A 13,397-nucleotide genomic window follows, 5' to 3' on the forward strand; every position below is an offset into this window, starting at 1 on the left:
GTCTTGAAGCGGTGAGGGCACGACATATATAGCCGTGGTTGGGACTGCGGCGGCCAATCAGGGGCGAGCATGGGCTGCGTCGCCAGAGGTGAGCGGTGATTGGCCGCCACAAGTGGATTATGAGATTTTTTCTGATGGCTGCTTTGACCTACGTTTATTTTTTATTTTTTCGTGAGTCGGGAGTTTGATATGGACGTATTTCTGTTGAACGGAACTAGAGACAGGTGGAAAAGAAGCGGTGTGCTCGTTAGTCGATGAGGGCTGTTAAATGAAAGTGATTTTTTTTCGCAATGCGTCCGGCTTAAATTTATAGAAGCCTCCGGAGATAATAAAGTTACAGCCACGCGTGTTTGTGATCATGGAAGCCAAAGCGCCTGCAGTTTCTTGTATATGCAACACGGACATCCCTCGAGCACGAATAGTTGTAGTCAAGCAATGCTTTGAAGGACAGTGTAGTAGGGTGTATAGGTGAAGTAAGAGTGTGGTACTTGTAGTAGGCAGTGTGGTTTTCATTTGTAGTTTAATTGAGATTTCATAAAAAAAGTACTTTTTATTTTTAATTTCATGCCTGCTAATCGCATGGAGAGTCTCGATTCAAGGAGATGGTGTACTTATAGCTACTTAAAATTGGGCCTCGTTAAGCAAAAAGGAACCAAGCCACATATGCTATCGTCAAATTTAACCGGGCATTTCAATTTTTTAAAAGAGAACGTTTGTGCGGATTCCTTTGAAAATGTTCAAGAATTTGCTTCATACCATGCATAAAATGCACTGAAATTCGCACAAAAATCCGCACAGCCATTTTAATGTAAAAAATTATATTGCCATATTTCATTCGGCAATAGCTGATGTGGTTTGGATCCTTTCTGCCTAACGCGGTCCAATTTTCTTTATCTTGATAAAAAGTCCCTTGAAAATATGTGTGGTTGAGAGCTATCGTGTGGACTGAATTTTTGATCTAACCATATTTCGCTCCATCCGTCAGTTCAAGTTCGAGGCTAAAACCCTTTTAACCGTTCTAATGGTACGACTGATTCAGTAGCGTGGCGTGAATAATCGATTATCGATATCTCGCCCTTTGAACCTATGGTAAAGAATCGATTACTAAGATGTTCGCTGCGAACACCCTGATAATGGATCTTTTTTCATAGGTTTAAATGGCATAACAATCGATATATCGCAATTCACGCCACGCCACTGGACTGATTCGACGGGTCAAGATGAGGATGTCCAGGAGCAGCAATTAGCATTTCTCGGTCCCGCCCATGCAGCGCGGTTCCCCGGCGTTTTAGACATACTTCGTGTCTAATTTTGAAAAATTAAATGCCCCCTCGATTCTGTATCGTCCACGATGAGAGAACTACGACCTTGAGGTTCCCGGAGACGTAAGTGGCTTCCCGCGGAAAAATGATAGCACCGCGTGGTAAATCTAAAAATTCTGACATTTAATATTACATTAATCACCCACCTGTGCCGCCCAACCTGATACCACGCGCGCGGGATTTTTAACTTGCGATGAGGAATATAATTTTATTGGTGGAATTAAAATCTTTCGGGAGCTTAATTATTTCGGCCGCCGTTCAGAGACACTGGAAAAGCACAATGCGTGTGGACACGATCAAATTTTTAAAAGCGAGGAGGTGACCATAAAGTAACCGTGAGGCACCTAAATTGCTTCTAGGTTTTCGTCGCATGATTCTATAACTGTACCATTATAATTTGGAAAAACGCCGTATGAGCCTTCAGACGTTGCCACATTTATTGTGATAAAGTGCAGATTTTCCTTGAATGCTGTAAATATTTTCCCTCCAATTTTTTAGTAAGTTTTCTTCGAACTTTGATGCAAAGCATCTGAAAGTCTTAGGCAAAAATATGACCATCCTAAATTTACTTGTTAGCGGGGGACGACTTGGCAACATTTGAATGTTTCGGCGTTTTTCTTAGCACGGCGTCGGCGCGGCGGGGCGTGAGTTTCTATCTCGATTATGAAATCTGAAATATCTATCAAATCTTTCGGTATTAAAATCGGACGTATTTATGCTGAAAGGAACTATATTACATGCAAACCCTATGCACATAGTTCCTTTTAGCATAAATACGTCCAATTGTCCTTAAATATTTACCTCGAGATCAGTTCGTACCTAATTCTGAGTCCGTGTCACCAGCCGCTGATTATCACCATAAAAATGAGATACCCCCCCCCCCCCTCTCACCGCCTTTGCATGTAAATAAATCCACAATGTGAATTTTTTATTCAGTTGCGAAATTGTATAGCCCCTCGGCTGAAATGGTAATATCGAAGTTCTAAGGTGTTATTCGCCAAATCTGTACTTCGCAACCGGCTACCTGATTTGTGTTTTTGCCAAGGGCATTATTACGAGCATTCATGAAATGTTTTCATTCGTAAAATGTTGCTCACAACAGCATACTAGCTGTTGTTGAACAGCTCTAACATAACATGCTCGAATGAGTCCTGTTGCACATATCACATATCCCTGTAAGTATCTTCATCAAAAAAGGCACTCACTACCTATTCCTCAAATGTCGTCAATGTTTGTCTATAAACTGCTTTATGAATATTGTCCTTCACTCAGACTTCGCCAGAAACATATGAAAATCAATATTTCATGGGTTTGAGTGGTGGGTTTTCAAAAGTACGGCTACTTCTGAAGAATATTGTGTTTTCACATTCAAGACAATGATATAATTTCCAAAGGCTACTTCTCTTTCAATTTTGTGATTTTGTGTTCCCTTTTTTATTTTCTGTTGATTTTCGGTTTGCATTCAGCCCGGATTGCACAAGATTTATTTAACCTAACCTAATCTTGAAACATACTGTATTTAGTTTAGTACCCAAGTTTATTCAAGTAGATGTTGGTTTTTTTATGATTTAAAAAAGGCGATCCAAAAAAATGCCTATTCTATAAAAAAGGCGATCCAAAAAAATCCTCTTTCATGATTTAACTTTTGAAAATTTCAGTGTGTCCGCCTTGTTTCACGTGAAATTTTGATTAAAAAACGGGTATCATTATGTTATCTTTTTAATCTTATACCTTTAGTTAACCATTGGCTAACTAGAAAAGACTCTACAAAAATAAATAAATAATGAAATTCCTATCTAAACTTTTCGGCTTTCAATCCATCCTCATTGAACACCTATTGGGTGTCGAAGTTAACATCAAATTTTCATGCAAATTTCATATTAATATGAAATCAAGTAAAATTGGCCATAAGGTTAAAACAAAATGAAAATGAAACAGAAAGACTACAGTGCAAGGGCTAAATTTGTCTCACGTATGGCCTATAGAGAATACCCATAAACTCAACAAAGCATTATAGGGCATTTCAAAGTTAGAGGACAATGAATCGCGAATTTGTTTAAAAAAAAAAAAAAAAAAAAAAAATGTGAAAGTCGCCGGCGCTGTTGCCAGCCTTAGAAACGATACAATGCAAACGCTTTAAACATTATTAAAATATGCTAATTATATTAAAAAGAGAAATAAAATTAACTTCGCTTCACGATGCCGCTTAATTGTGGTGGGACGCAAAAAAGTGTCGCTCAGTGCGGTGAGAATTCACCGAGGACAGTCATCGACTCAAGCAAGAACGTCGTTTGAGCATTTGAATGTTGCTAAATTTCCCAAGATAAAAATTTTATTTTTAAGAAATGTTAGGCATATTCTCCCCTCAAAATTTAAAATACCTCAGAGTAAAAGGCGAGTAAAATTCTCTTAAAAGTTGGAGGGAAAATATCCACATCTTTCCCTGAAAATTTGTATTCTATCAAAGGAACTTTGGCAACGTCTGAAGGCTCATACGACGTTTTTCTTTGGCACGTCTGGACTGTTTTAAAGTGCGAAATTGGAACGGTTAGGCACTGTCTCCATCTACCAAAAGAGCCGAATCACAAAGTTTGTGACTTTCGCAATTACTCTTTTTTCCCTCGAAATCTTGAATTTTTCTTCTAATTTATTCTTGAGCGTTAGCATGGACCATTAGACCATACTATCTATGTTTTTATACCGACTGGGTTCGTTTTCTGCAGTGAGCAATTTAAATTTCCTTTTAGAGGCGCATTTGGACTTTATTTTGCAATAGAGTCAGTCATTCTCAAAATGACTTAAGCACCAGAAGTGAAAATACGAGAGAAACAGTAAAAACCGTTTAAACAACCCGTTCTGAAGCTCAGAACTCTAGGATATGAAAGCATTTAATTAATTAATCACCTCATGTGTACAGGGCCGCATTTACCTACTTGCCTCCCATGGACCCCCTGTATTTTGCCGCCCCCTTCTTTTCGTTTTGAAACATCAATAAAAACCATCAAGTGAATGTGGAGCGGGGAGGGGAAACATCAATCGTTTTGAAACAAGGCCTTCCATTTATAAGAAATGAACGACAAAATTATGAAAGAACAAACTAACCGCACTGTGCTTGATGCAATGCGTGAAACATTCCTACAGTCAAATAGGCGCTGTGCATTTCACACCGACCGCTTCTGAACGCACTGTGTTTGACGCAATGCGTGAAGTATTCATGCAGTCTTGTAGGCGCTATGCGTTTCAAGCCGACAGCTGCTGACCGCAGTGTGTTTGACGCAATGCGTGAAGTATTCATGCAGTCTTGTAGGCGCTATGCGTTTCATGCCGACCGCCGCGCCGTTCCAGGTTAAATTGCGTGTTTGATTTCTCTCTTAACTTGACTAATCAAGGGTGTTGTCTCTTGTATCACCGAAAGACGACAAATTAGAAATGACTACACTTTTACTCTCAGGAAATGAGAGATTTTGTCGCCTTTTCTCGTTTGTAATTTATTTTCTGCATCCGATTTTTTTCTCTCTTTTTTTGATACCTACATTAAAAAAAATTGCAAAATTTGCCGCCCCCTAAATTTGCCGCCATGGGCCGTGGCCCATGTGGCCATCCCCTAAATCCGGCCCTGCATGTGTAGCTCTGGATGGGTGATCGCATAATGATCCGAAGAGGTGACGTAAGACCGCACCATAGCCTGCTGTATTGCGCTCCATGACGCAAAATCGCTGGAGCGCGCTCCTTCGTTATCCTTTCAGATCTTCATATGAACATCCATCAGGTAACTTTCAAAAGTAAAGTACAACAACGGGAGGGATTTTCGACTTCAATTTTTTGTACCCGCAACACAGACACCCGAAAACGCGAATAGTTGCGTCGAGGCACTTATCGGTCTACCATATCTGATTTGTGGAATCTTTAAAAGCTTATATCTATCGTCGGCGTAGGTCCGCAACCATATATCTCGTTCGCGGTGTCTGAAAATCTCAGCCTCTAAGTTATTTTTTTAAAGGAGAACAAATTGACATCATTCCTTGAAGTTTTTGCAGAATTTTCTTCGCACAGAGGAGACAAATCATGGCAGTTTTAAAGAATTGCCGTGAAGCAGTTTTCCGTTAAAAAAATGAAGTATGACAGGAAATCAACGACGCGACGTTGCAAACCGAGTTATGTGATTGCCGAAGTACCCCGTCGATATCTTCTTAATACAAAACGTAGATGCTTAGAATTGGTTCTCTCGTAAAATTAGTTTTAAGCAGCATTCCTCAAAATGTTTATTATGACGAGATAAACATCAAAATTTGCAGTTTCGGTAAAAATCTTCATTTCTGACCGCTCCAAACGACTCGTTTTACTGATGTGGTTTTGACCTAATACACTGGAAAAAAAAAAAAAAAAACACATTGGATCTAGAGTCCAGACTCTTAAAAACATCGACAAGAAAAAAAACTCTTGATTCAATCGGATTTTTGTTTAAATCAAGAACCAATCCTCTTAATTTGAGCGGATTTCCTTTTGATTTAAGAAAAAATCTGATTGAATCAAGAGTATTTTTTCTTGTCAATGTTTTCAAGAGTCTGGGCTCGCTAGATCCAATGTTTATTTTTACCAGTGTACCCTCTCAAATCCTGGCCATTTTGATGAATTTTTCATAAAACCATTTCTGGCTGTTGCAGTTGTTCAAAAGGCTGAAGCACGAGGTTCCGAAATACCACCATAAAGTCTCGGCCATCGCCGGTGATTGCTCCCTGCCGTCCCTAGGGATCAGTCAGCAGGACAGGGATCGCCTCATCGAGGAGGTCAACATCATCTTCCACGGCGCGGCCACCGTCAGATTCAACGAACCACTCAAGCAAGCCCTCAAAATCAACGTAGAGGGAACCAGGAGTATTCTCCAACTAGCCAAGCAAGTCAAACGTCTCAAGGTGAGTTCCTATGCTTCATCTTGTAGTGTGTAATTAAAACGTAGATATAGCTCAAAGGAACAGTAGCTATTGGGGAGCCAAGTAAACCCCCTGGTCGCTACGTTGCCTATCCCCTGGGGATGCTTTGCGCCAAATGAGCAAAGCCATATGGACCGCGTTTAACAGAAAGGAACCAAGCCACATCAACTATTGCCAATTTTAACTGGGCAATTTAATTTTTCACGAGGAAACGTTTGTGCGGATCCCTTTGAAAATGTTAAGGAATTTGCTTCGTACTATGGAAAAAATTCACTGAAATTTGCACGAAAATCCGCACAACTGTTTTCATGTAACAAATTTAATTAGCCGATTAAATTTGGCAATAGCTGATGTGACTTGGTTCCTTTCTGTTTAACACGGTCCATATAATACAGTCAGAAAACGATCGAACGACACCTATTTTTACGGATTTGGTAGTTTTTTTGGCTTCTGAGTGAACCGAAGTTTTTGAAAGTAGGTTGTCCTGTTGTCAAGGCATTAATATTTGCCTACTACACAAAGTCTGTACTTTAAGCCCGAAACACACAAGTTTCCCTACCTTTGAATGATTCATTGAGGTTAACATCGGTAAACCTCACCGGCTACACTGATTCTCAGAACAAAGACCATTAAGCATGATCATGCCGAGAGCGAGGCGCTCCTGTCCGAGCAGCATTTCGAGTTTAAAGCGCCTTCAATTAAGACAAATACAACAAGTTACTCCGCGAGGTCATGTACTCGGGTGCTATTAGATTTCAAACAAGGAGCAAATACCTCGCTGTTGAATGATGATGTATCATGTGATACGTAATATTACGAATTGTAAAATATAAAATACGATCGATAGCTGAATTCAGAATATGTGAATCTCTGACATCGGCGCTGAAAACATGTGCGCTCATGTTTCATATGTTTTCTTTGAAAACTAGCTAATATTGTATTTTTACATTTTCATTGGATTTTCTTCGCCCTTTCAGAATTTTTACATTACACATTACATTCCAAAGATATATATATTTTTTAATAGAAAAAGCACTCGTGCCTCCTCCCATCTCTTAAAAAAAAATCATGATACCACATTTCGAAACGTTGCAATAGGTGAACCGCATTTAAAATCTTCATCTAGTGTCTACGCTACATACGTTTACGCGCACTTTTAAAATGCGACAGCATTTTTGTTTTTTAAAGTGTTGATCAAGCATTACGACTATAATCCCTATCGCATTGGTGTGCGTAAACATTACACGATGAGGGCATTGGTTTTATTTTCTTCATGACTTCCTTTTTCTTCTCGTTTTCCTTCTTTGAATACCTTCTTTTTTTCCTCCATTTTTTTCAATCCCCATACAGTTCCTATAAGGGCACCGACCTTTGTCGTTAAAAAATTCCTCGATTTCCACCCAGGTGCGTGCTAATACACCTTTGATCGCGTTTTTTACCAGCTTTCTCGTAATCTCGTGTCCGGTAAATTCCGAATATTTATCCCACAATTTTGCCCCCCTATTCTACATCTACATGGAGTTCACGCAATGAATGAAACTGATCAATGCAATTTCCTTTTTACAGTCAGTCGTTCATGTTTCAACGGCGTTTGCAAACTGTCCGAACAAAGAAATAGACGAAAAATTCTACGCTCAGCCGAAAACCTATGAGGAAATACTTAAATCGGTTAAAGATTGCACTGACGAAGAAATTGAAGCGGATCTACCCAAGTAAGTCTGACCGACCTTGGTCTGTTTTGATTTATCAACGCAATTGAGTGCATGCCAAAAATGAATTGTAACAATCAGTTGATGAGAAAATTGAATTATTGAGCTTTTGAAGTATACTAATGAGAATTGTAATTAAAATAACTTATTTTTCAAAAAATCAGCTCCTCTAAAGCGATAGTCTTCTCAAATTCTAAGGCGCGCATAAAAATATCCGTAGTTTTCAGATTGTATGAAGTTTTGATGGTAAATAGCCATTTTATGACTATCATTTTAGGGCTGAGATTAGCGTAAAATAAACAAAATTGAAATTTTTCAAGTTAAGATACTTTCGAATTCTAAATTCCAGAAAAATTGGTTGATGGACAATCACGTAGGTGGGAATGTACACTGCTCAAATACTTTTCTGGAAAACTAGGATTTTATCCCATCTTGTATCCGATCTTCCTGTTGTCATGAAATTTAAAAAGTCTCTTTGGCATATGTATGAATCTTGCCACATTTTTTCTGATTAAAAATTTACTTCCAAGGAAAATTATAAATACTTTCCATTCACCTCATCGGGCACGGAGTCAATGCCACTGCTTTACTCTCCAAAACGTAGAGATAAGCGCTTATTTTAAAGCAGCTATATAGGACCGTACCGGGTTTACAGAGCATGAGTCCAACATGACCCAAACATTAATTGGACTGCACTTTGCAATTTGGAACTATAAATTCTGGCTCTTCTGGAAAAACACTTATGTGCATAGGGAAACTAATGGCATATACGTTGTTTTAAACCGGGCTAGGATTTATAGTTCCAAATTGCAAAATGTAGTCCAATTTTCGTCCTCAAAAAACCTGGGCTCGTGGTCTTCAGACGCTTTAATTTTGGTGTAACTCTTTCGGACTCCAAATTTTTAGGAAAGACATAGTTTTTATTGTATTGAAACTTTGTTTGTCATCTCTAATTTGTGCCAAATTTTTTCTTACGACAGGTTTATTGGGAATTGGCCAAACACGTATACATTCACCAAAGCTACCGCTGAGAACGTAGTTAAAATCGAAGGTGCAGGATTGCCACTGGCAGTGTTCCGACCAGCTGTTGGTAAGTAAGCTGTCGTGCGTTTATAAAGAGCACGAGTTCTTATATTGTGGAATTAATGACGCTAGTATCAATAACTTTTAAAAAGCAATATTCCAAAACACTGAAGTAAACTGTTAAACGTTCATTTAGGTAACTTTTTGGGGCTATTTTTCAAAGTAAAATTCAGCTCTACAAATGTAATTTACGTAATTACATTTACTAGTCTCTGAAAAAAATTACCTACTTTGTGAGATATCTTTTAACATTTTTTGAGAGAAACAGGTGGGGAGCAAAATTTTCGAGAATTCTGAAATGTTTTTATACTTTTTCAAGTCTTTTGTCGCTTCTTACTCTCCAAAACCATTTTTTTTTACTGGCGTCAACATTTTCTCAACTGGACTCGAAATCATGTTTTTCTAAAGGTGAATTTAAACTTTTTTCCTATTACCTAACATCTTCTTCTTGGTTGAGGGGTGGGAGAGGTATGCGTCCTGTCCCCCCCCCCTTTTTATCGAAGATAGCATTTGCCGGCCAGGTTGGCCTAGTGGTCAGCGCGTCTGACTCTAGGTCAATAGGTCCCGGGTTCGAATCCCGGTGGTGGCGTCTAATTTTCACGGAATTGACGAGTAGATCTGCTGAAACAGATTCTCCTCGGCCCTAATCCCTGAAAATTAGAAAAGCCTGGAGCATGGAGCCTGATGTCTACGGACACTAAACATTGTCTAAAGTTGGCTGAAGGTGCAATAGACACGAAGCCATTAAACCAGCAGAAAAAGAAAAGAAAAGATAGCATTTACTTTAGAGGCGCTAAACAATAAGTTCAACCTAGGGACGCTAAAATAGCGGATTCGGTCCTGTTTCAAAAACATGTTCACACTAATTTTTCGATTTAAGGCGGATTAGGTATTGATGTCACAGAATTGAACTAATTGCTATCTTTTATTAATCGCAGTAATAACGACGTACCAAGAACCAATCCGAGGCTGGATTGATAACTTGTACGGACCTGTTGGTTTGATTATCGGTGCCGGAACTGGGGTTCTGCACACATTTTACCTGAATAAAAAGACTGTCACAGACATGGTTCCTGTGGACTTGACTGTTAACTCACTCATCGCCACAGCATGGAAGACTGGAGAAACCGCAAGGTAAACAGATCGACTTTCAAACATTTAAGAGTGATTTTTTTCAGTTTTTCAATTGAGTCGTTCTCTGTGAAAACGACGTATATGAGCTGCTCAGTACTACTCAGATTGAACATATTTGTGCTTAATTTTCAACTGAACATTCAAAAGGTCCTACTGGTAAATGAAATTCCTAAAATAAACCGTTTTTTCACTAATCTTTCCAGTAAACTTATGGGCAAAGCGTATGTTTAGTTTGCTATACAAACTAAAAATAAAGTTGCACGATCTGAGCAGCACTGCAAAACTTACACGTAATCTCTGCAAAGAATGTCATAGTTCAGAAAAAAGCATTTAGTCTAAATGTAAGAAAAATGAAACGAAATATCAAGATATCGTCATCCATGTCGATTAAGATAGCTTGCGCTCTATAAAACACTTGCCCACCTATCTTTAGAACCGAAAATTTTTGCAACGTAACCAGGGCCGGATTAAGGGGGTGGCCAACTGGCCACATGAGCCGCGGCCCATGGCGGCAAATCTAAGTGGCGGCAAAAATTTGAAATTTTTTTACCTGTAGGTATTAAAAAAATCGGATTTAGATAAAAGAATTACAAGCGAGAAAAGGCGACAAAATCTCTCATTTACTGAGAGTATAGTAATTTCTAATTTTGTCGTCTCTTAGTGAAACAAGAGACAGTACCTTCAATTAGTCGAGTTAAGAGAGAAACCAAACACGCAATTTGGCCTGGAACGGCGCGACTTACAAGGGGAGCTTCCCAAGTGTAACCGGAATTTCGAGTTGAAATTTCGCATGAAGATACTAGAGATGATTTTAGGGATGCCGTATTTTTTCGTTTTTTCGAATGGGGTCGGGAAAGCCCTCAAAAAAAGGGCTAAAGATGCGGAAAAAACGCGTGCGCTAGCGGCACAAGGTAAACGTAGGTGATAGAGGCAATGCATCCTTTTCAGTACCGCATGGCCAAACGGTAGCGCGCTCGCCTCGCAGGCGGGAGGTCCTAGGATCGAATCCTGAACACAGCTCGTAATTTTATTTTACTTTATGCTTGTTTATTTTTCACTTACTTTATTTTGCACCATTCGCTCCGCAAACCGACTTACGAGGTAGAACACGTAGTGACTGAAGATTTTTTACATATGCTGATAAAAACTCGAAGTTTCTCTTGGATATAATTGAATAAACAAAACACTCTAAAACTCACCAAATTTCGTTGCCAAGCTGAATTTCCGGAGTATCAGTCAGATACGGATACAGATTCGACTGATACTCCGGAAATTCAGCTTGGCAACGAAATTTGGTGAGTTTTAGAGTGTTTTGTTTATTCAATTATATCCAAGAGAAACTTCGAGTTTTTATCAGCATATGTAAAAAATCTTCAGTCACTCCGTGTTCTACCTCGTAAGTCGGTTTGCGGAGCGAATGGTGCAAAATAATGTAAGTGAAAAATAAACAAGCATAAAGTAAAATAAAATTACGAGCTGTGTTCAGGATTCGATCCTAGGACCTCCCGCCTGCGAGGCGAGCGCGCTACCGTTTGGCCATGCGGTACTGATAAGGATGCATTGCCTCTATCACCTACGTTTACCTTGTGCCGCTAGCGCACGCGTTTTTTCCGCATCTTTAGCCCTTTTTTTGAGGGCTTTCCCGACCCCATTCGAAAAAACGAAAAAATACGGCATCCCTAAAATCATCTCTAGTATCTTCATGCGAAATTTCAACTCGAAATTCCGGTTACACTTGGGAAGCTCCCCTTGTTAGAGAGAAATGATAACGAGGACTTGAGATGAAAAGGAGAAGCCCTCGGCGCGGCGATCGGCATGTAACACATATTAGCGCCTACAAGACTGCACGAATACTTCTCGCATTGCATTCAACACAGTGCGGTCATTGCGGTCAGCGTGAAACGGATAGCGCCTGCAAGAATGCATGAATACTTCACGCATTGCGCCACAGTGCGGTCAGCGTGAAACGGATAGGGCCTACAAGACTGCGTGAATACTTCACGCATTACGTCCAACACAATGCGTTCAGCAGCGGTCGGCGTGGAACGCATAGCGCCTACAAGACTGTCTGAATACTTCACGCTTTGCGCCAAACATGGAAGGCCTTGTCCACACAGAGATAGGTTTACGAAACTTAACTTTCGCGCAAAGTTCCGTGAACTTTTGCCAGTAGCGTTGACAAGGCTTTCCCAAAAAATGTGTTCAATACGAGTAAATGCGTCTTATGCACCCCTCCCCCGCTGGCACGTTCACTTGATGGTATTTATCGAGTTTCAAAACGAATGAGAAGAGGGCGGCAAAATGCAGGCGGCCCATGGGCGGCAAGTAGGTAAATCCGGCCCTGAACATAACAGTGTTAACTGTAAAAAGAACCTTGTTAAGAAAGGGTCAAAATGCGCTCCCTTTGAAGGCCCTCGATTCGGCCAGCGAAACCTGCGCCAAATCGAAGCTTAGGATACCGCAAATTCCAGGAAAAAAGTTCAGCTTGAGTTTAAAAGCTGTTTCGCAGAAACAAGGAGGCGAAGTGGGGGGGGGGGGGGGGGAGGTTTGGGTTGAACGGTTGGCCGCGCGCTCTTTCTACAACAGTTCCTCAATAAAACTTCGTTTTTAGGTCTTCTTCTTCTTCTACCTTCTGACTAGGGCCGTGACCCTGTTTGTCTAGCCTCTAAATTAGTACATAAGTATGATAAATAAAATATGATGAGAGAGATCACTTAATTCTTCGGAGATGAAAGGCAGCTCTGTGTGAAGTGCAGCTGTGTGTGTGTGTGTTTTTAGGTCAATTATCATAAATACTTTCCTACATTGTATTTTTCGCATTTTCATCTCAGACCTTGAAAATTATCTAGAATCAGTATCTAGGGGGTAGGGGGGGATTTTGCCTCCTAATTTTTCAATTTTTCCGAAGTTTGGATAGATTATTTAATTATTTTATTTTGGTATCAAATCAGCCAACGACAAAAACGCAGAACCGCGTATCGGTGGTCTTGCGTTCATGTACGTAGCGGTCTATAATCTTTTATACATTTATGAGAACATTAATCAAAATATCACGTAGCAATGTTCTGTAAATATTTTGAATACGTAAGAAAAAGTCATAGAAAATTCAAGCAAACCCTTCGTTAGTCATAAGAAAAGGCACACGAGCGGAAACTTATACCTTTGCGATCGGACATAAGTATTTTTTCACTTCAACCGTTGATACGCGCCTTCGCGAG

At 39.8% G+C, this 13,397-nt stretch overlaps 1 protein-coding gene across 2 annotated transcripts in view; it reads left to right on the top strand.

Annotated features, from left to right (window-relative positions):
* LOC109036636 (fatty acyl-CoA reductase wat) overlaps positions 1-13,397 on the top strand; it is a 70,336-nt gene that overhangs the window by 52,804 nt on the left and 4,135 nt on the right. For both annotated transcript variants that reach the window (XM_072295812.1, XM_019051021.2), the window contains exons 3-6: positions 5,987-6,235; positions 7,820-7,965; positions 8,943-9,052; positions 9,984-10,179. In XM_072295812.1, the coding sequence (XP_072151913.1) occupies positions 5,987-6,235; positions 7,820-7,965; positions 8,943-9,052; positions 9,984-10,179 (701 nt within the window). The remainder of the gene's footprint in view (positions 1-5,986; positions 6,236-7,819; positions 7,966-8,942; positions 9,053-9,983; positions 10,180-13,397) is intronic.

This window comes from Bemisia tabaci, chromosome 2, assembly GCF_918797505.1.
Source record: "Bemisia tabaci chromosome 2, PGI_BMITA_v3".
Lineage (NCBI taxonomy): Eukaryota > Metazoa > Arthropoda > Insecta > Hemiptera > Aleyrodidae > Bemisia > Bemisia tabaci.